This window comes from Hyla sarda, chromosome 6 (assembly GCF_029499605.1).
Source record: "Hyla sarda isolate aHylSar1 chromosome 6, aHylSar1.hap1, whole genome shotgun sequence".
NCBI lineage: Eukaryota > Metazoa > Chordata > Amphibia > Anura > Hylidae > Hyla > Hyla sarda.
Genome location: NC_079194.1, coordinates 54,398,255 through 54,419,543, shown reverse-complemented (window position 1 = coordinate 54,419,543; position 21,289 = coordinate 54,398,255). Strand labels below are relative to the sequence as shown.

The following is a 21,289-nucleotide window of genomic DNA, read 5'->3' as shown; positions in this document are numbered from 1 at the left end:
CCCGGTGAAGATAGCAGCCCGGACCACCTCCTCACCGGACCACCTCCTTACCGGACAGCCCTGCAGGACCGGACCAGCGCCGAGCGGAGGTGAGTACTCAGAACTAAAGGGGGTGAGAGGGGGCTGGATGATGTTGAAGGCCGCAGTGGTCTTCAACCTGCGGACCTCCGGAGGTTTCAAAACTACAACTCCCAGCAAGCCCGGACAGCCGATGGCTGCCCGGGCTTGCTGAGAGTTGTAGTTTTGAAACCTCTGGAGGTCCGCAGGTTGAAGACCACTGAGGGCGAATGATGAGAAGAGGATGATGAAGGGGGGGGGGGGGTGTGGGGATGATGAAGGGGGGTGGGGATGATGAAGGGGGGGGGGTGTGGGATGATGAAGGGGGGTGGGGATGATGAAGGGGGGGGGGTGTGGGATGATTACAAGGGGATGATGAAGGGGGGATGTGTGGGATGATAAGGGGATGTGTGGGATGATGACAAGGGGATGATGAAGGGGGGATGTGTGGGATGATGACAAGGGGATGATGAAGGGGGGATGTGTGGGATAAGGGGATGTGTGGGATGATGACAAGGGGATGATGAAGGGGGGATGTGTGGGATAAGGGGATGTGTGGGATGATGACAAGGGGATGATGAAGGGGGGATGTGTGGGATGATAAGGGGATGTGTGGGATGATGACAAGGGGATGATGAGGATGTTAATGACGGGTCTGGATGATGACAGGGGGGGATGAGGTATTTCCCACCCTAGGCTTATACTCGAGTCAATAACTTTTCCTGGGATTTTGGGTTGAAATTAGGGGTCTCGGCTTATACTCGGGTCGGCTTATACTCGAGTATATACGGTATATATTTTTTTTTTTATACAGCGTTTGAATAAAGCCATCTACAAGTTTTACCTGCAACTCCCTGAGTGCCGGACGTCTTCTTTTGTGAAATATACCGTATTTATCGGGGTATACCACGCACCGGCCTATAACACGCACCCTCATTTTACCAAGGATATTTGGGTAAAAAAAGGTTTTTACCCAAATATTCATGGTAAAATGAGGGTGCGTGTGTGCGCGTGTATACCCCGATATACCCCCAGGAAAGGCAGGGGGAGAGAGGCCGTCGCTGCCCGCTTCTCCCCCTGCCTTTCCTGGGGTCTAGAGCCCTGCTGCCACCGCTTCCCTCCCCCTGGCTATCGGTGCCACTGCCTGTTCTGTCCCCCTGACTATCGGTGCCGGCGCCGATAGCCACGGGGAGAGAAGGGGCAGCGGCACCCATTGCCGGCACCGCTGCCCCGTTGCCTCCCCCCATCCCCGGTGGCATAATTACCTGGGTCGGGTCTGCGCTGCTGCAGGCCTCCGGCGCGCTGACGTCATGCGCCGCGCCGTGCAGCGCATAGCAACGACGCCGGGGACGCACGCCGGAGGCCTGCAGCAGCGCGGACCCGACCCAGGTAATTATGCCACCGGGGATGGGGGGAGGCAACGGGGCAGCGGCGCTTCAATGGGTGCCGCTGCCCTTTCTCTCCCCCTGGCTGTCGGCGCCGCTTCTCTCCCCCTGGCTATCGGCGACGGCAATGTGGTGCCGGCACCGATAGTCAGGGGGACAGAACGGCAGCGGCGCCGATAGCCAGGGGGAGAGAAGGGCCGACAGCAGCGCTCTAGACCCCAGGAAAGGCAGGGGGAGAGAAGCGGGCAGCGACTGCCTCTCTCCCCCTGCCTTTCCTGGGGGTGTATCGGCGTATAACACGCACATAGACTTTAGGCAAAACATTTTAGCCTAAAAAGTGCGTGTTATACGCCGATAAATACGGTATATAATATATATCGTATTTTTTGGCATATAACACGCACTTTTTAGGCTAAAATTTTTAGCCTAAAGTCTACATGCGTATTATACGCTGATAAGCCGCTGCAGTTCAATTATTTAAAGCGGGCGCTTTAAATCAATGAACTGCAGCGGCTTTGCAGGTGCAGAGACCTGCCGTCGCTGCCGGCTTCTCTGCCCTTGCCTGTCCTGGTGTCTAGAGCCCTGCTGCCGGCCCTTCTCTTCCCCTATCGGTGCTGCTGCCCGTTCTCTCCCCCTGACTATCGGTGCCCCATTGCCGGCGCCGATAGCCAGGGGGAGAGAAGCGGCGCCGGCAATGGGAGCAGTGGTGCCGACAGACGGGGGAGAGAAGGGTCAGCAGTACCCATTGCCGGCGCCGCTGCCCCGTTGCCTCCCCCATCCCTGGTTGTATAATTACCTGTTGCCGGGGTCGGGTCTGCGCTACTTCAGGCCTCCGGTGTGCGTCCCCTGCGTCGTTGCTATACTCTGCGAGACGCAATGACGTCACTCGTCATTGCGCCGTGCAGTGCATAGCAGGGACGCACACCGGAGGCCTGAAGCTGCGCGGACCCGACCCCGGGTAAAAAACTTTTTTTACCTAAATATCCTTGGCAAAATGAGGGTGCGTGTTATAGGTGTGGTATACCCCGATAAATACTGTGTGTGTGTGTGTGTGTGCATATATATATATATATATATATATATATATATATATATATATATATATATATTTATATATATTTATATTTATATATATATATTTATATTTATATATATATATTTATATTTATATATATATATTTATATTTATATATATATATTTATATTTATATATATTTATATTTATATATTTATATTTATATATTTATATTTATATTTATATATATTTATATTTATATTTATATATATTTATATTTATATATATTTATATATATATATATATAATATAATTAGGGATCGACCGATATCGTTTTTTAGGGCCGATACCGATAATCGGTGCAGGTTAGGGCCTATAGCCAATAACTTATACCGATATTCCGGTATAAGTTATGGGCTATTTAACCCCCTGCGACACCGCTGCAGATCATTGATTTAAAGCGGGCGCTTTAAATCAATGATCTGCAGTGGCTTTTGCGGGGCCATAGGCCGCCGCCGCCGCTACCCGCTTCTCTCCCCTACCTGTCAGGGTGGTCCGGGCCATCCATCCAAGATAATTGCCGATACCGATAATGCCCAAAATCGTGATTATCGGCCACACCAATAATCGGTCGATCCCTAAAATAAATAAAAAAAAAAAAAAAAATATATATATATATATATATATATATATATATATATATATATATATATGTGTATATATATATATATATATATATATATATATATATGTATATGTGTGTATATGTGTGTGTGTATATATAATCTTTTTTTTTCATGTCTGTATTTCAATATTCTCTATCTACTTCAGATATACTTAAAGGGTTACAGACCACCTCCACGCACACACCTACCATCTCTCACTCCGCTTTGCCTCCTCACTTGCAACAAGGGTACGCAGGTAAGCAGTACGGTTATTGTATATTTTTATATCACCAAAATGGTTGGTAATATTCAGGGATTTGTACAGCCTGTATTTCTCTACTAAAACAGCTGAGAAGAAATTTCCCCCCATTTTAGCCTTCTGAAAATTTAACTACAAGATTCCATTATTAGGACACGAAAAACTATCCTGTACAATTTAAAATGTCACTGTATGTAATGCCCAAAGGATAGTGGATAAGATGTCTGATTGCGGGGGTTCCACCTATGGGAACCCCCGCGATCTCACCTCTGGGAACCCCCGTGATCTCTCTTGCAGCACTCCCTGTCATCTGGTGCATGGAGCGAGCTTCGCTCCTTGCCTGATGACTGCCGATGCAGGGGCCGGAGGATCATGACTTAACACCCTGCCCACGCCCCCCTGCATGTTGCCTCTACGGCTGGATGTCACCTCTATGGGATGGAATTGAGTTAAAAACATTTTTTAGAAACAGGGTCACGCTGTGTACTCAGGTTAGTGTGGGTGACCCTCCTGTCACTCTCCCTTTAAGAGAATACAAAAATGATCTCTGAAATGCATACCAACTTTTAAAACACACAAAAAAAAAATGATTTAAAAAAAATCTGTTAACCAAATGCCTTTTAACATTCAGGAAATTAGAGGCACTCCAGGGTTTTTTATTTTTTAATGATTTTATTTTATTTTTTTCACAGATATCATGTACACTCACCATCACTATTTGTACAGGGCCATTTTTATATACACCTCCCCATTTTACTGCAGTTTTGAAAATCGCATTAAAAATGTAAAACATGCAGTAAAAATCCAACATGCGAACCCAGCCTAAAAAGGTCAGATCTTCTTAAAACCACAGTTGATTACAAGTCAAATCACCCCCCCCCCCCCCAAAAAAAAATAAATAAAAAATAAAACTTTAAATAGAAAATATTCCTTAAAAAAACACCACACCCAAAGCGAGAAGATTCAAGGGAAATGTAGGCTGCATTACAGCAACCTAATTGATGACTGCACCTTAACATTAAAGGAGTTCTGTAATGAAATATAACTTATCCCATATCAAAAGGATCGGGCATAAGTTATTGATCACAGGGGGGTCCGACCGCTGACCCCCCTCCCCTCACAATCTCCTGAACTGGGCAGCAGCAGTTTGCTGGAATGGGACATGCTGACCCCCAGCACACGCTCTATGTATCCCATAGAGGGGGCGTGTCTATCACTGCTTCCTGCAGGAGTTGGAACGGCTGCTTCCAGCAGACTGCCGGGACCCCCACAATCTATAACTTTATCCCCTATCCTTTTTGATAGGGAATAAGTTATTTCTCTATCGGCTCCATTGGGGGACACAGACTCTGGGGTATATGCTGCTGTCTCTGGGAGGTTGACACTATGGTAACCAAAAAGTCGGCTCCTCCCAGCTGGATATACCCGCCTCCAGGCCACTGAGCAATTCAGTTTTAGTATCTTAAGGAGGTGGACATGGTCTGGTTTTCTCCAGACCAAGTCTCATATTTTTTATTTTATTAGGTTTAGGGACTGTTAGTTCTTCCTTTTTATTTCTGTTTTCAGGTGGGGACTCAGGAACGCAATGTTCACTGTTTCCCTATTGCAAGAGGTGGCAGGCATCTTTGTTGTACTGTTAACCCCCCTCTCGCCAACGGTCAGCGCTTGGTTGTACCTCATGGGTCCGGGTCCCCCTACCTCCCTGTTCGCCTCGCTATGAGCTTGGCTTGCCGCAGGTGAAAAGGCTGACTGAAGACCACAGTCTGACGACTTCTTTAGGTAAGTTCTTCAGCGTGAGGGGAGTATCTTTCTCCCTAGGTCTTGCAACAGCTGGAGACCCTCTGTTTTTTTCCTGCATAGCTGGGGCTGGCCTATTATTGGGGGAGCAGTGTACAGGCACAGTAAGGGGCACTTTATTAAGTGTGTGTGTAGTGAGGGGGCACTTTATTGAGCGGGTGCACTTTTTACTTTCATTTTAGGCAGCCATGGCTGCCGACGGCACTTCGCCCGCTCCGTCCCCGGGCGCACAGAACTCACTGCAGGCGGCGTGTGCGCTCGGGGTTCGGAGCTGGCGCCATTAGAGGGAGTCCCACGGTATCCTCGGCGGACGTTAGCTCCGCCAACCTGGCCGCATAAGCGCCTCGGTAGCGCAAAATGGCCACCAATCAGCGCGGTGTGCGCTGGGGCCGGGCTGGGGCCAATCACAGAGCTGCTTGCCCTGACCCGGCCTCTTCCTTCTACTGGCCGACGTTTCTTCTCTCTTCCCTCAGCACGGGCAGAGTTCTCCTCACAGCAGCTGACTCTGGGACACAGACTTGGGTGAGACTGTTCAGTTTTTTGTCATTTCCGTGCCCAGAACTGTTCCTCCCTCTAAGCAGATATCGGGAATATTAGTTACCCATTATGCTTGTAAAAACTGCTCTGCAAAAATGCCAGGTTCTGCTGATCCCACTTGTTCTGCCTGCTCCACTGCTCCCCCAGAACCCCCTGCTATTTCTAACCCAGGTGCCCCCTCAGACCCGGTGGGTTGGGCCCCCCCCTTCCAGCCTGGGTTTCCTCCCTCTCCCAGTCTATATCCGACTTGGCACAGGTCTCCCGTTCTGTGGTGACTGCCTTGGAGAGGTCTACCCTTCACCAGCACTCTAGAAGGTCCCGTTCCCCTTCTCCCTACGCTTCGCATAAGCGTAATAGGGGTGTCTCCTCTGACTCGTCCCACGAGTCTTCGGGTAGACACGGGCGTTCCTCTCGCAGGTCTTGCCCGACCACTTCTTCAGGCCACACACGTCACTCTTCCAGAGGACGTTCCCATGGTCACCGTTCTGGTTCTCCTGAGCCACGTACCAGGTCGGAGTCTCCCTCTTCCAGGGCCGCCTCCACTCGTTCGCACTCTCCTGGAGAGCTAGCTGCAGAGGGTTCCGATTCGGAGGACCGTTCGGACTCTGTGGACACGGTGAACTCGTTGGTTATGGCCATTAGAGACACCTTTAACCTAGAGGACCCAGGAACTTCGGATGCAGCTCCAGAAGTATCCTTTCATCGTGCCCGACCGGCACCCAAGGTGTTCAGCTCTCACGCTGAATTTGGGGCCATTCTAGAATCCGCCTGGAAGCACCCTGAGAAGAAGTTTCTGGACTGAAGAAGGTCCAAGCGCGATATCCTTTCGCCAAGGCCCTTGTCTCCAAAGTGACTTCCTCTCTGTCGGTGGTTCCTCCAGTTTCCTGCCGTTCTAAGGCCACTACCTTGCCGCTGGTGGATGCAGCTGCCTTCAAGGATCCTACAGACAAAAAGGTTGAGTTGTTAGCGAAGTATGCCTTTGAAGCAGCAGGTTCTTCCCTGCTTCCTGCCTTTGCCTCCACCTGGGTGTCTAAGGCCCGCTCGGTTTGGCATTTCCAACTCCGTCAGGGCATTCTTTCAGGTTCTCCCCCGGAATAACTGTCTGATCTGGCCCTCCAATGTTCCAAAGCTGGAGATTTCCTGTGTTCTGCTTCCTTGCCCTCATCTCGCTGCGCTGCCTTTTCCACCGGTAATCTGGTGGCCCTCCGTCGTTCCATTTGGCTTAAAACCTGGAACGCGGACGCTGCATCTAAGTCGTCTCTCACAGAGATTCCTTTTACTGGCTCACGACTTTTTGGCAAGCACCTGGATGAGATTATCTCTGAGGCGACAGGGGGCAAGAGCTCTTTACCTCAAAACAAGCCTTGCACTTCCTTCCGCAGGAAGTCTTCTTCCTTTCGGTCCTTTCAGACGTCTGGCCCTTCTAAAGGGTCCAGCCAAGCACCTCCACGGGACAAGAAGGCCCCCTTTTTCAAGGTGCATCCCTCGTGGAAGTCGGACACCAACCGTCCCGACCGTTTTGCGGCCAAATCGGGCAACCGCAAACCCACATCTGCATGAAGGGACGCCCCCACCCGCAGCCTTTTCTCGGGTGGGAGGTCGCCTCTTGCTTTTTTGAGACGTTTGTACCACGCACATTCAGGACTCCTGGGTCAGGGACATGGTATCCAATGGATACCGGATAGAATTTGCCTCCCTTCCAAGGGATCGTTTTTTCCAGTGCCGTGCTCCCTGGGCTCCCTCGCTTGCGAGGGAATTTTGGGAGGCTCTTCAGTCTCTTCTCGTCCAGGGTGCCATTGTCCCAGTTCCTTCAAGGGAACGCTTTCAGGGTTTTTATTCCAATCTTTTCGTGGTTCCCAAGAAAAACTGTTCTGTGCGGCCAATCCTGGATCTCAAACGTCTCAACCAACATCATCTTCTGATCCGCCATTCCCGAATGGAATCTCTCCGTTCGGTGGTGGCATCTATGGATCAAGGGGAATTTCTCTCCTTGGTGGACATCAAGGATGCCTACCTTCACGTTCCAATTTTTCCCGGACACCAGCGGTACCTCCGCTTTGTGGTTCCGGAAGGTAATTATCAATTTGTGGCTCTGCCCTACGGTCTGGCCACAGCGCCACGAGTCTTTACCAAGATTCTGGCGCCTGTGGTAGCTCTGTTACGGTCAAGAGGGGTCTCAGTGATACCCTACTTGGATGACCTCATCAAAGCCCCCTCCAGAGCCCAGGCTCTAGGGAATGTGAGCCTCACTCTTCAGACCTTATGTCGCTTCGGGTGGATGGTCAACCGAGACAAGTCGGTTCTCTCCCCCACCCAGTCTCTGGTCTTCTTGGGGCTTCAGTTCGACTCTGCCTCGGCTCGGATTCGCCTTCCGCCGGACAAGCGTCTGGCCCTCTTGTCGGGAATCCGCTCACTCCAGACACCATCCCCGGTCTCCATCCGTACTTGCATGGAAGTCCTGGGTCGGATGGTGGCAGCCATGGAGGCAGTGCCCTTTTCCCAGTCTCATTACCGTCCTCTTCAGCTGGCGATTCTTGCACGATAGGACAGGTCCCCTCTCTCTCTCGATCACAAGATTCTTCTTCCGCTCCGGACTCGGCGGTCTCTGCGCTGGTGGCTCCGCTCCCCTCTTCTTCTTCAGGGGCGTTCGTTCCTCCCCCTCCACTGGCAGGTGGTCACGACGGACGCCAGCCTGTTGGGCTGGGGGGGTGTTTTCAGGAATCGGACAGTTCAGGGCCTCTGGGCCCCCCCAAGTAGGGCGATTTATCTGTGTCTGAAGCATTGGGAGTCCCTGCTTCTGGGCCACCTGGTCCGTGTCCAGTCGGACAATGCCACTGCTGTGGCATACATCAATCGGCAAGGCGGCACTCGCAGCTCAGCGGCCATGTCCGAGGTGTCAAAGATCCTCCTCTGGGCGGAACAGGTGGTTCCAGCCATTTCGGCTGTTCACATTCCAGGAGTTTTCAATTGGGAAGCGGATTTCCTCAGTCGGTCCTCAGCCGATCCCGGAGAGTGGTCTCTTCTTCTGGAGTTGTTTGCGCAGATCTGCGACCTCTGGGGGACCCCGGACGTGGACCTCACGTCTCGACACAACCGGAAAGTTCCGAAGTTTGTGTCAAAGACAAGGGACCCCCTGGCCCTGACCGCAGATGCCTTAGTAATCCCGTGGTCGGGCTTTGTCCTGCCCTACCTGTTCCCTCCTCTCCCTCTCCTTCCCAGGGTTCTGAGGAAGCTCAAGGCGGAAGGAGTTCCCGCCATTCTGGTGGCTCCAGACTGGCCTCGAAGGGCATGGTACGCCGACGTGGTCTGGCTTCTGAACGACGTTCCATTCCACCTTCCTCTTCGTCCAGACCTACTGTCATAGGGTCCCCTTTGCCACCCCAGCTGCATTTGACGGCGTGACGGTTGAGACCGCGGTTTTAAGGGCCCGCGGCTTCTCTTCCCAGGTAATTTGCACCATGCTTAGGGCTCGCAAGCCCTCCTCTGCAAAAATTTACCACCGTACCTGGCGGACTTACTTTCGTTGGTGCGAAGCACAATCTTTTTCTCCAGTTACCTTTTCCGTGCCCCGTCTCCTTTCCTTTTTACAGTCGGGGTTGGAACTAGGGCTGGCTCTCAGTTCCCTTAAGGGTCAGGTTTCGGCCTTTTCTATTCTTCTTCAGCGTCCTCTGGCTTCCAATTCTCATGTCCGAACCTTCCTCCAAGGAGTGGCACATGCGGCCCCTCCTTACCGGTCCCCTTCTCCCGCTCTCCAGGGTGCACCCTTTGAGCCTCTTAGGGAGGTTCCCCTTCGCCTCCTTTCCTGCAAAGTGGCTTTTCTTATAGCTATTTCTTATAGCCATTAGGAGAGTTTCTGAACTCTCTCTCCCGCCATTCCCCTTTCTTGATAATTCATCAGGACAAGGTTGTTTTCCGACCAGATCCGTCCTTCTTGCCTAAAGTCGTTCCGGCTTTTCATCTCAACGAGGACATCGTCCTTCCGTCCTTTTGTCCCGCTCCTTCTCATCCCAGCGTCTGCTTCACAATTTGGATGTGGTTCGAGCGGTTCGGACTAATCTTTCAGTCACCTCTTCCTTTCGTCAGTGCGATTTTTTTCGTTCTTACGGAAGGCCGTCAGAAGGGACAGCCTGCTTCCAAGGCCACCATTTCTCGATGGATCCGATGTGCTATTTTGGAAGCTTACCACTGCAAGGGGAGGACACCACCTTTCAGGGTTCTGGCTCATTCCACCCGTTCTGTGGGAGCATCCTGGGCTTTCTGAAACAAGGCCTCTGCCTCGCAGATTTGTAAAGCGACCACTTGGTCGTCTTTACACACTTTTTCAAAATTCTATCAGGTTCATACCTTCGCATCGGCTGATGCTAGTCTGGGCCGTAAGGTGTTGCAGACGGCGGTGGTACAGCAGACTGCCTGACATTTTTTTTCTTCTCTGCCCACCCAAGGGACTGCTTTGGTACGTCCCAGAGTCTGTGTCGCCCCAATGGAGCCGATAGAGAAAAGGAGATTTTTTAGACTTACCGTAAAATCTCTTTCTCGAAGGATCCATTGGGGGACACAGCTCCTGCACCTTTTTCCTGGGGTTCCTTTTCGTTATCTGTCCGAGGGATTGTTCAGTTATATTTTTTTCGGGTTCTCGGACAGTTAATGTTTTTGTTTTGTTTTTTCCTTTTGACCTGTCGGTCTCCTCCTATTGCTCTGAGACGAAACTGAATTGCTCAGTGACCTGGAGGCGGGTATATCCTGCTGGGAGGAGCCAACTTTTTGGTTACCATAGTGTCAACCTCCTAGAGACGGCAGCATATACCCCAGAGTTTGAGTCTAAAAAATCTCCTTATTTTACTGCACTACTCCTCTAATTAGGTCAGTGTAATAGTTCTGTAATGCAGCCTACATTTCCTAAGAATTCTCTGGCTTTGTGTGTGGTGCTTGATAACTGCACCTGGATTTTAAATACCACAAGCAAAGCCAAAGCCAAATGTTGGCTGCATTACAGAACCATTTCTATGAGGAGCTTACATCCATAATGAGGCCTTTCCAGTGCCTGCCACATCAGCTACAAAATAGGTAAGTATAAGGCATCACAAAAACCTTTACATCATTATTACAACATTTCCAGAGTGTCTCTTTTAAAGTTCTAGCCTGATGTGCAGAAACCATAAAAACCTAACTTATAAGCATTACAAAAAGAATAAGCACAGACAACTGATTTTTTTTTTTTCCCTTTTAAATTTTCAAGATGCAGCTCAAAGTAAAGGGGACTCTAAATTGCAACGTAAAAACCCATGACATCTGACCAGTGGAACTAAGTGGACAAGTTGAATTAAATTTTATTCTTCTGGTTGGCTTGGACAGTCCTATGGGAAAGTGCTTTGCCGTCAGAAAAAGCTGCCGTGTGCTGTTAATGTTTACATGAATCCTAAGCACTGTGGAAAGCGGAACGAATACTTGATCAAAGGAAAGAGGAAGGCGGCAGCGGGAGTTCACGAGCATGGCCGGCTATATGTTGGTGCTATCAAGCCACAAAGGATTTCTTCTTGGGCGAGGGATAGACGGGGGATGAAATTCTCCTCCTGTAACCTTAATCACTGGGCTAAATGATTGTTTTATATTTATTTTTGTTGCAGGTATCATAGAGCATAAACCACATGAAATGGATACATTTGCATTCCATTCCATATTACTGAGGATTGCAGGACAAGGCTGCTGGCGAAAACCTAGTTACGAATAAAATGCAAAACTCACACCTTGTTGCCCACTCTTAAGAAACTTATATTTGTGGAATTTCACAGATCATTATTTAATTCAAGTGGGACTTATTTTTCATTTTTCCAGATGGTCTATAAGCATAAATAATTGCCTTATTTTTTATTTAACAGTTTAAACAAAACAAAAAAAAACTTTTAAAAGTCACGTAGGATTAAAGCTTTTTAAAAATTTCTTGCACAAAGGTTCGAAACCATACTGTCTTGGGAAGTTGATATTTTGCTCCTGTTTTTTTGTTTTTTTCCTTTTTTTTTTATATAGTAGATATACTTTTTTTGTGGGAGGGAGCATTTAAAGGAAATCATGAGACTAATAGTAAAATTTGCTATGAACATCTTAGGCTTTCATCGAGAAGTACTAAAAGCATCTACAAGGTGGTGCAAGTGGCACAGTAATGCTGGTTGCAAGCATTTCAAGATAAAAGTATTAAGTGAAAAAAAATATCATTAAACTATACTGTTTCCACCAGTGTTTAATACTTGAAAAGATTTTTAGTTTTATGTCTCTGAATATTTATAACAATTATAGTTGAAATTTCAAACTTTGAGAAAGAACGACAACATGTTAGGTCTCTGGATCAGTTCTGTTTAATGCCTAATCCTGTTTTTTTTATTTATATGTTGTTGTTCTAAATTGATCTAAAGGCTGTAACTTTATAAAATCATGTAGAATACCCCTTTAGAATCTGTTCAGGTGTACAGTATCACAGGTACAGATTTCATACTGCAGAGTTCAATGTAAACTAACTCAATGCAGCTTTAATTATGGGCGCAGGGTACTGTAAATGTGAATATACCCTAAATGTTACTTAGAAGACTGATGGTGGCACGAAAAAGAGAAAACTGTACTTCCCTTCTGTTTCCCTGTCAGTGCTGGTGTCCGCGGTCAGTGCTTTCTGTCCTGACACATAGGAAATGTCAGCTCCACCAATCACCAGTTGTAGCGGTGTCATGTCTCAGCCAGGGGTCAGCTGAGCAGGCATTTTGTGTGTCAGGATTGAGAGCAGGAAGTGGTAACAGGCGGGTACAATGAGAGCAGTGTTTTTGTTTTGTTTATATTTGTTTTTTTGTTCTTTCCACCGTGAGGTCTTTTAACCCTATGCCATTAAGTGGAAGCTGTCAGCTGTATATGTTGCCAAGAGCTGCAGACAGATGGATAACTGTTATGAAGAATGAGAGCAAACTGTACCCTTTCTGGAGTTGTTGCTGATTGCCAAACACATCCTTTTTTAGTTCTCAGCTAAGTGTCAGGTGGGTGGGTCAGAGTTGCTCAAGTGCCACAACCTGACACACCTCCTCGCTCACACTCCCTTCCCATCTTCCTTGACTCGTATACACAGCGCTGTCATCTCAAGGAGGGGCTGGGAGGTTGAGCAAGGTGGTGTGCCACACTGTGGCACTTGAGCAGCTCAGACCCACCTCCTTGACACTTTGCTGTGAAATAAAAAGAGACTTTGTAAGTTTGACAACCACCATCAGCTCCAGGAATGGTCCCGTTTGCTTTTATATACCCCAAGAGCTATCCTATGCTGTCTGCAGCTCTTAGCAGCACATCCAGCAGACGTATTCCCATTAAAGGGGTACGTCGGTGGGAAAAAAAAAATTCTTATCAACTGGTGCGAGACAGTTAAACAGGCTTGTAAATTACTTCTATTAAAAAATCTTAACTTCTGTAGTATACAGCAGCTGATATTTTTTTATAAAAGGAATTTACAAATCAGTTTAACTTTCTGGCGCAAGTTGATACAATTATTATTTTTTTTCTACTGGAGTACACCTTTAATGGGAATATATAATATATTACAACCTCGATTGGGATTGTATTCTATCTTGTATATGAGAAATGTTTCCATTCTTTTTCCTTATGTTTGCTAATGCAATTTTGACATTTGAATATACAGCTTCTGTACATAGCCACATTACAGCCATTCACTTTTGACCTGAGGTCAGTCCCGCAAACCTTGAAGTAGTTTTTCCATAATATAAACAGGTCACCTTTCTACAGAATCGAGGAGACAGGTCTATGTGGTGATCCAAAGGCCACGATGACCACGAATTATAAGAACAAAGGTCCTGTGTCTCCCTGTATAAAGCAGAAGTGACTGATGGAGAGAATACCTATTGTGCTGCACCTGGCTGTGTGACTAAGTCTGATCCATGGGGGTCCAACTGCTGGGAATGCAGGATCCTTGTTCTCATGATCAGTGGAGATCCCAGCAGTTGGACCCCCACATTGCCCGTCATTTGTGTAGGTGTTAAGTTTTTACTATGGGAAAAGCCTTTTAACATTATTGCTTTTTGCAGCTACGATACCTGAATCCTCTACTGAACCATAGTTTGATAACTTTTGATCCCTTTTGCTCACAAGTTTCATTAATTTAAGTAGAACGCTAAAGTAGTGTGCTTATTGAGGCCATAATCTTGGACACTTTACATGGTGTTCATACTGCTCCAACACCTAGACCTCCCCTGGTCCTCTGAAATAGTGAACTAATGCTGATGAACTGTGAGAGGTCGGGGTGTTACAGCTATAAATGTGGATGCCAAATTACACCAGTGCTACACCTGAATGATAGTGGATGGAGTAATAATTTTGGGTACCAAAAAAAAACATTTATAGATTTTTTTTTTCTTTCAGTACAATACATAAAAAAATCTCCTGATAGTGGAAATATATTTAAATGTTTCAGACATAGAACATGCTTACCTTCTATGTAAATTTCCGTGTCTTTCGGTTATATTGACATGTGCAACATACCAATTTAAAGGCGCACTCCATTGCTAGACATCTTTGTTTAGAATGGTGGTTTCAGGCGGCTGTGGTCGTGAAGTCACTCCAAGCCCCCTCCATTCATGTCTGAGGGGTTGTGATAGCTTTCACACCCCCTCCCATAAACATGAATGGAGGGGGGCATGCGGGAAGACATGGTCAGTATCCACAATAAACATGCATGGAAAAGAAACTCTCACTCTCAAACATGCAAGGCTTGGTTTTATTTTCACTCCATCAGAAGCCTTTATTCATTCAGCCGCCTTACTGCCTGTTCACTGCAGGGAAGAGAAAGCTCATAACCACATCAGCAGTGACTATGTTTCTAGGGCCTTGACAAAGAGGGCGGAGGCCCTTAAAATGTAGTCACTGCTCACGTGGGTGTAAGCTTTCTCTTCCTTGCAGTGAACAGGCAGTAAGATGGCTGAATGAATAAAGGCTCCTGATGGAGTGAAACTGAAACCCAGCCTTGCATGGTGGACGCCAGATTAGTGCACTCGGGTAATTATGATTTCATTTACTTTGTGGACTGTATACTGAATTTTTCTACATAAATGAGTGAGCAAGAGTATCTTTTGTATGCATGTTTCTTGTGGATATTGGACTATTGGGGTAGTTAGATCCCCCAATCAACACATGGAGATGTACACGAGTGCATATATTATTGTATCAGTCTATGACTTTATTTGGTGACGACACGGCTGCCCGAACCTCGTAACTTCACTCATCTCTAGTTCTGAACATAATGTCTGTTTGTGCGGAGATCACAGGAGGTCCCAGCGGCGGGGCCCCCGTAGGGCTGGGCGGTATACCAGTTCATACCCAATACCGAAATTTTTGTGCTGCGTGATATGAATTTTAACCCATGCCGCAATACCAGTTTGGCCCCTCCCCCACGGAAATTAATGAATTATCGGCCCAGTGCTGTGCTGTCCCCATCGGGGAACTAATCATATGTGACCCGTGAGCGCTGTTATGCCTGCCCCCCCCAACAATAAATTATCAGCCCAGCACTACTACTCGCATATGTCACCCGCAAGCGCTGCCCTCCTGGTCCTACTGTCTGTTGCGGCCGCCGGCGTTCACACTTTATACCAGTGGTCTTCAACCTCCAGATGTTGCGAAACTACAACTCTCAGCATGCCCGGACAGCCGTTGGCTGTCCGGGCTTGCTGGGAGTTTTAGTTTTGCAACATCTGGAGGTCTGCAGATTGCAAACCACTGCTCTATACTCTATCCCTATGCCCGGGCTGCAAAAGGTAAACAAAATAGCTTTCCTTCCCCGTCGGTCCGGACTTGCTTCCCAAGGAATGGAACGTCTGACAGCCGTCAGCCTATCACCGGCCGCAGCGATGTTCCACCTCAGCCGGTGATAGGCTGAGCGCATGTAAGAAGCCGGCCAGAGCTTCTTACATGACCGTGGACTCAGCCTATCATCGGCCGAGGCGGAACTTTGCTGCGGCCGGTGATAGGCTGACGGCTGTCCGACGTCGGAACATGCGTGAGTTTTTGTTTACCTTTTTGCATCTTGGGCATAGGGATACCGCACAGTATAAAAAGTGTCAGCGCCGGCGGCCGCAAAAAAAAACAGGACGAGGAGGCACCGCTTGCAGGGGACAGTGCAGCGCTGGGCTATTAATAAATTTTGGGGAAGGGGGGTGGGGTGGGGGGAATACCGTTATATATAGTGGAACCGCCATAAGTTACAAAAATACCACGATACACATATTTTGGCCATACCGCCCAGCCCTAGTCCCCCGCTATCAGACATCTTATCCCCTATCCTTTGGACTGGGATAAGATGTCTAGCAACCCCTTTTAAAGCTGTGTAACATTCTCCATAGAGCTAACTAATTTACTTTGTATTTTAGGTTTAAAGACCTAATCTCCTACATTTCTGATATCCTGCTAAATATCTACAATTGGTAATGTCAAGTCAAATATGTCCTCCATAAATTTGGAGTTGGACTAACCTCCATTTCACTTGTTCACAGGACAGACCAGTGTGGATTTTACCTTGGGATTTAGTGCAGGCAAAGTTTACAGTAGATTACAATACTACATATGTGAGATTTTACAAATACCCACATTGTACAATTTTTTTTCCCTGCAAAAATTGATCTGCGGTATAAACTTTGTTTCAGATTTTCCCAAGTTTATAAGCTGCAGATTATGCTGTGGGTTACCCACTCATTCTCAGCAGATTTTTTTATTAAAATTTTTTTCCTTTGATCCGCAGTGCCATATTCTTACAAACTGGTGCAGATTTGTTTTGTGGATTTTATTGCAGATTGCTTGTGAATTTGCTGTGGAATTTGCTACATCAACGATTACCTTCATCTGTCCTCTAAGTCTTGCAACCTTTACAGAAGCAATAATGATACCGATTTTGCTGCTTTTGTGTCTTTCCACTTGCCTGTTTTGTTTTAAATACATTTTTAACCCTGTAAGCCAGTAGTGACCTAAAGGGAGGCTAAAAGAGTCAGGCCCTCACTATGCCTCAACATTCCACGTATTATTGGCGCAGTGAATGGATTCCCTCTCCACGTTGTGTTAGCAGCCTGAGGCTTGTACTAGGCCTCCATGGCTGCCTTGACCAATCGGCAGGCTGTAGCAATAGAGTACTGATGTAATGGATCAATGTAATACTATAGTATGACATTAATCTATATGAGCAATTGAATGATGCTCCTATAAGTCCCTTTGAGGCATTAAAAAGTGTACAAAAAGGTTTAAAAAAATATATATATATATATTCAAAAATAAACAAAACAATATATTTGCCATTGCCATGTGTGGAATTGTCTAAACTATTAATTTATCACATTACACGGCCAATGGCGTAAATGCCAAAAAAAAAAAAATTAGATATATCCTAAAGCCCGTAATTGCTGACTTGTGGTCACACAATATACTTGGAAAAATGTAATAAAAAATGTATCAAAAACTAAAAAAAAAAAAGCTTAAAACAACCGATCAGGGTGCAGAAAATAAGCCATCCTACAGCCCAGTAGTTTTAAAAATGTAAAGTTTAGTGGGGGTCAGAACATGGACATTTTGAGTTATTTCTTAAGGTTTATTTAACAAAAGCTAAAAAAAAAATGTGGTATTGGTATTATCGTACTGACCCACAGAATAAAGATAACAGGCCTCGTTTACTAAGAGTGTCGGGTTTTTACTAGTGGGAAATGTTGTTTCAGACATGCAGGATTCCACCTTATTTACTATGGGGATCACAGATTTACAAGTCGGGAACATTTTCTGACCAGCTTTTTCTAGGTGGAAATTTCCAGCCATTTATCCAGAAGATTTTTGTGAATTCAATAGTAAATATGGTTGGGTTGTTAAACCACACCCCTTTTTGAAACTGCCTCACACCCTTTGCGACAGACCACGCGCCCTTTTTTTCTTTTCATAGTACAATGTCAGGTTTTTCAGATTTTCCTGGCGCAGACCTGTCGCAGACACTCTGTGCCGAAATAACCCGACAAAAACTGGTTGGTTTCAGCTTAGTAAATGAGGCCCAACGTGTCATTTTTACCATAGAGTGCACTACGTGAAAACGTAAACATTTTATCACAAAATTGTGTTTTTTTTTTTTTTTTTTTTTCACTCAGCAATTGTTTTTCCCTCCGGTTTAGCCAAAAAAAGTTGTTTGAAAATTTAGTTGAATTATAGCACTTAGAACACAAAGGGGGAGGTCAAAAAATGAAATTTGTCTGAATCATTAAGGGGTAAAATTGAATCCCAATGTGAAGAATACATTGTATATCATGTTATAGCCAGCCGCACAGAATAGTCTCATTTGGGGTGCTTGGCAAAATGAAAATTATTCTCCAATTTGGAAGGCATTGGGGAGAGTAGAGGGAACACGTGAAGACCCTGCGTGCCGTCTAGGTCAGGACAGTGAGGGTAGTTTAGGACTATTACATGCATTCATGTTGCTGCTATGGCTGCGATCACCTTTCTGCATTAGAAAATATTTTTATTAGAACTATCTTGTCAGATTGTTTGTGTCTGTACTTGGATTTAGCTACCGCTTCATATAACCAGTCTTAACATTTTTCTGATTTTGTTTTTTTTTTGTTGTTTTTTTTTTAAACCAGTAAAAGATCCAAAAGGAAAGTCAGATAATTTTTATTTCTTTGGCTAGCCTAACCTGTTCCTCAATGATCTATTCCTTCCTTTAAACTAATACAAGGGAAAAACATGACTGTTGTGCAGTTTTTCATTTTTTTTTTTTTTTTGTAGCCACAGACAACTAGTTTTTGCTGCAGTTTATTTTAGCCAAAGCCAGAAGTGGATCCAGCAAGAAGTCATCCTTCCTTTTATTTCTCATTCCTTTTTTATGATGATTCTGGCTTTAGCTTAAAGAACTGAATGAAAAACAGTCACAGAAAAAAAAACATTTCAGAGTATGTATGTGTGACATCCTTACGTAGTCTGTTTTTTTTTTTTTTTTTTTTAATTTATTTTATACAGTTTTTTTTTTGCTCAGTTATTTGAGCTAGAACCATAGCAAATTTAGAAGGTATGGGACATATAAAGGAAGGACTTAATGGAGACCTCTGGCAAAAGTAAACTTATCCCCTATCCACACGATCTCCGGGACAGGACCCCAGCACTCTGTGAACTGTGTGTTTAGTCAGCATCCCCTCCATTAATTTCATTAATTCCCATAAAAATGAATGGAGCCACTGCAACACGCGCTTCTTACTGAGCGATGGGTCTCGTCCCAGTGATCATTGGGGGTCCGATCGCTGGGACCCGCTACTTATTTATTCCCTATCCTGTGGATAGGGGAGAAGTTTATTTTTGCGGATTTTTTCTTTAAAGAGTAGATATGAACGTACCCTAAGGGGTATGTGTACAACCACCCTTTCCTATAACCGAAGGTATATTAACGTGCATATTTTGCTGCAGATTTTCCTACCCATTGAAGCGGAGTATAAAAATCGTCTGCAGAAAAACACGCCGCGTGATTTGGGGAAAATTCTGTAATTAGAAATACTTCTATTTCTTTTCTATTTTCTGGTATAAGATGGCTATCCTCCATTCCCTGGAGTCTGTATTAACACTCCACAATTGCAAATAAGAATTTTAAGTGCCTTTTTGTTTCTGTATTCATGTTCAATTTCTAACTAGTCTCTTATTAATTTAGTTGCAGACTGCATGGTACGTTTTGGTGTCATTTGTCCCTCCTATGTAAAAACTTAAGGCAATATTTTTTCTGTACAGGCATTCTAAGATACACGAAAGAAACCTACATTTCTCTATTTTCTACAGTTTGATTATTTGTTCTATTTTCTCTGTTTGCAGTCCTGGAAAGAATCTACATGTGGAACTTTTTCAGGGGGTGGGGTATTTGTTTAGGGTGGGGGCTATCCAGAAACTTAGTATTTAAAATTAAAAACAAAGAAAAAGTTTTATATTTTTGCTTTGTCTCCTTTTTTTGTTTTCTCCTTCGTTATTAAAAGGGATTATACATTTCAATTAAAATGTTACCATGTGCAGGGTGAACATTCCAAATACCTGGAAACTGCCGGCAAGCAGGTTTCTATATGTCCATGGTGTATGAAAAAGTATCAATGGGGATCCCAGACATCATGGCCCAGATTTATCAAACTGTGTGAAAGAAAAAGTGATTTTCCACAGCAACCAATCACAGCTCAGCTTTCACTTTAACAGAGCTTGTTAGCTGAGCTGTGATTGGACACTGTGGGAAAATCACTAATTTTTTTCTCAGTTTGATAAATCTAGACCTATATCTCTACTAAATCATGGTAGTTCCCTCTGCACCCTGCCCCCACCATCTGTGTGGTGAACTAAGACAAGTTTCTCAGAACAGCCAGTTGGGTAGCCAGAGAGTGGTGCATGGGCCCTACAGATTTACAGAAAGCCCATAGACAATCATAATCTAAAGCAGATATCCAGCCAAAAGTGGTATAAAAATAAAACTTCAAGTGTACCTGTTGTCAACAAAAACTTTATGTAATGTAGATAATACAATTCTATGTATATTGGTTAAAATTTGTGAATATTTATGGGTAAAAAAGTGCTGTCCCTGCAGCTATTGCCTGTGAGGAGTCGAAATACAGGAAGCGAGGGCAGGAAAAGCAGGGCTCTGTGTAGGTTCCTGGCTTGTCAATCATCCTCATGTGTGAGCTCGTAGCATGTCGCAGGGCTGCCCTGCACAGAGCCCTGCTTGTCCACAATCACTTCCTGTATTTGGACTCCTCATAGAGACACACAGGCAATAGCTGCAGGGACAAAAATATACATATTTTTTAACCAATGTATATTACAAATATACATATAATGGTATTATCTACATTATATAAAAAGTTTTTGTTGATGACAGGTACACTATAAATTCCCTGGCCCAGGAATAAATACTATGGACAAGTTCTTTTAATGATCCAAAGTAAATTAACAAGCTGTCCTGGTAAGTTATCAGCCTACTAGATTAGATAAAGTACACCATTTGATAAGGACACAAATGAATTAATTCACCTCACCCCCCCCCCCCCCCCCCAAATAAATCTATGATCTAGTGAACTTACGTTTTTTTCCCCCCTCATTACTGTTTTATTTTTCCACTGACAAAGTTGTATTTGGGTTTATTTTTTGTGGGGTAGGTTGTACTTTTCATGGATATGCTTTATTTTATCAAATAATGTATTACGAAACCAGAATTTTTTTTTTTATATGTAGGGTAAAATTTTAAAAAAATACGGAATTGTGCAAACTTTCACAAAATGGTAAAACTTCCATGCAAATTTTATTTTATAGGTCAGTAAGATTCCAATGATACCAAATTTGGATAATCTGTTTTATGGTTAAATACATGTGAAAACTTGAAAAAAGAAAAACTAAAAACTGTTCATTGCCATGTTTTGGCTCCTATATCTTTATTTTTTCACTTACGGAGCTGTGTTAGAGTTACTTGTGCCATGAGCTGTAGTTTTTATCCGTATGCTATTGTGTAGTTTTGGCTTTTTGATCACTTTTTATTCCATTTTTTTCTGGGATGTGATGTGAC

At 45.2% G+C, this 21,289-nt stretch overlaps 1 protein-coding gene across 3 annotated transcripts in view; it reads left to right on the top strand.

Moving 5' to 3' along the window:
• The window catches only part of UBN2 (ubinuclein 2), a 58,444-nt gene extending 45,772 nt beyond the window's left edge, over positions 1 to 12,672 (top strand). For 2 of the 3 annotated variants that reach the window (XM_056523778.1, XM_056523777.1), the window contains 2 exons: positions 3,289 to 3,378; positions 10,952 to 12,671. In XM_056523778.1, the coding sequence (XP_056379753.1) occupies positions 3,289 to 3,378; positions 10,952 to 11,001 (140 nt within the window). In that variant the 3' untranslated portion in view covers positions 11,002 to 12,671. Of the gene's footprint in view, positions 1 to 3,288; positions 3,379 to 10,951 lie in introns of all 3 variants that reach the window. The other variant, XM_056523779.1, reaches the window with a different exon arrangement.
• The last annotated feature ends 8,617 nt before the right edge of the window (positions 12,673 to 21,289 follow it).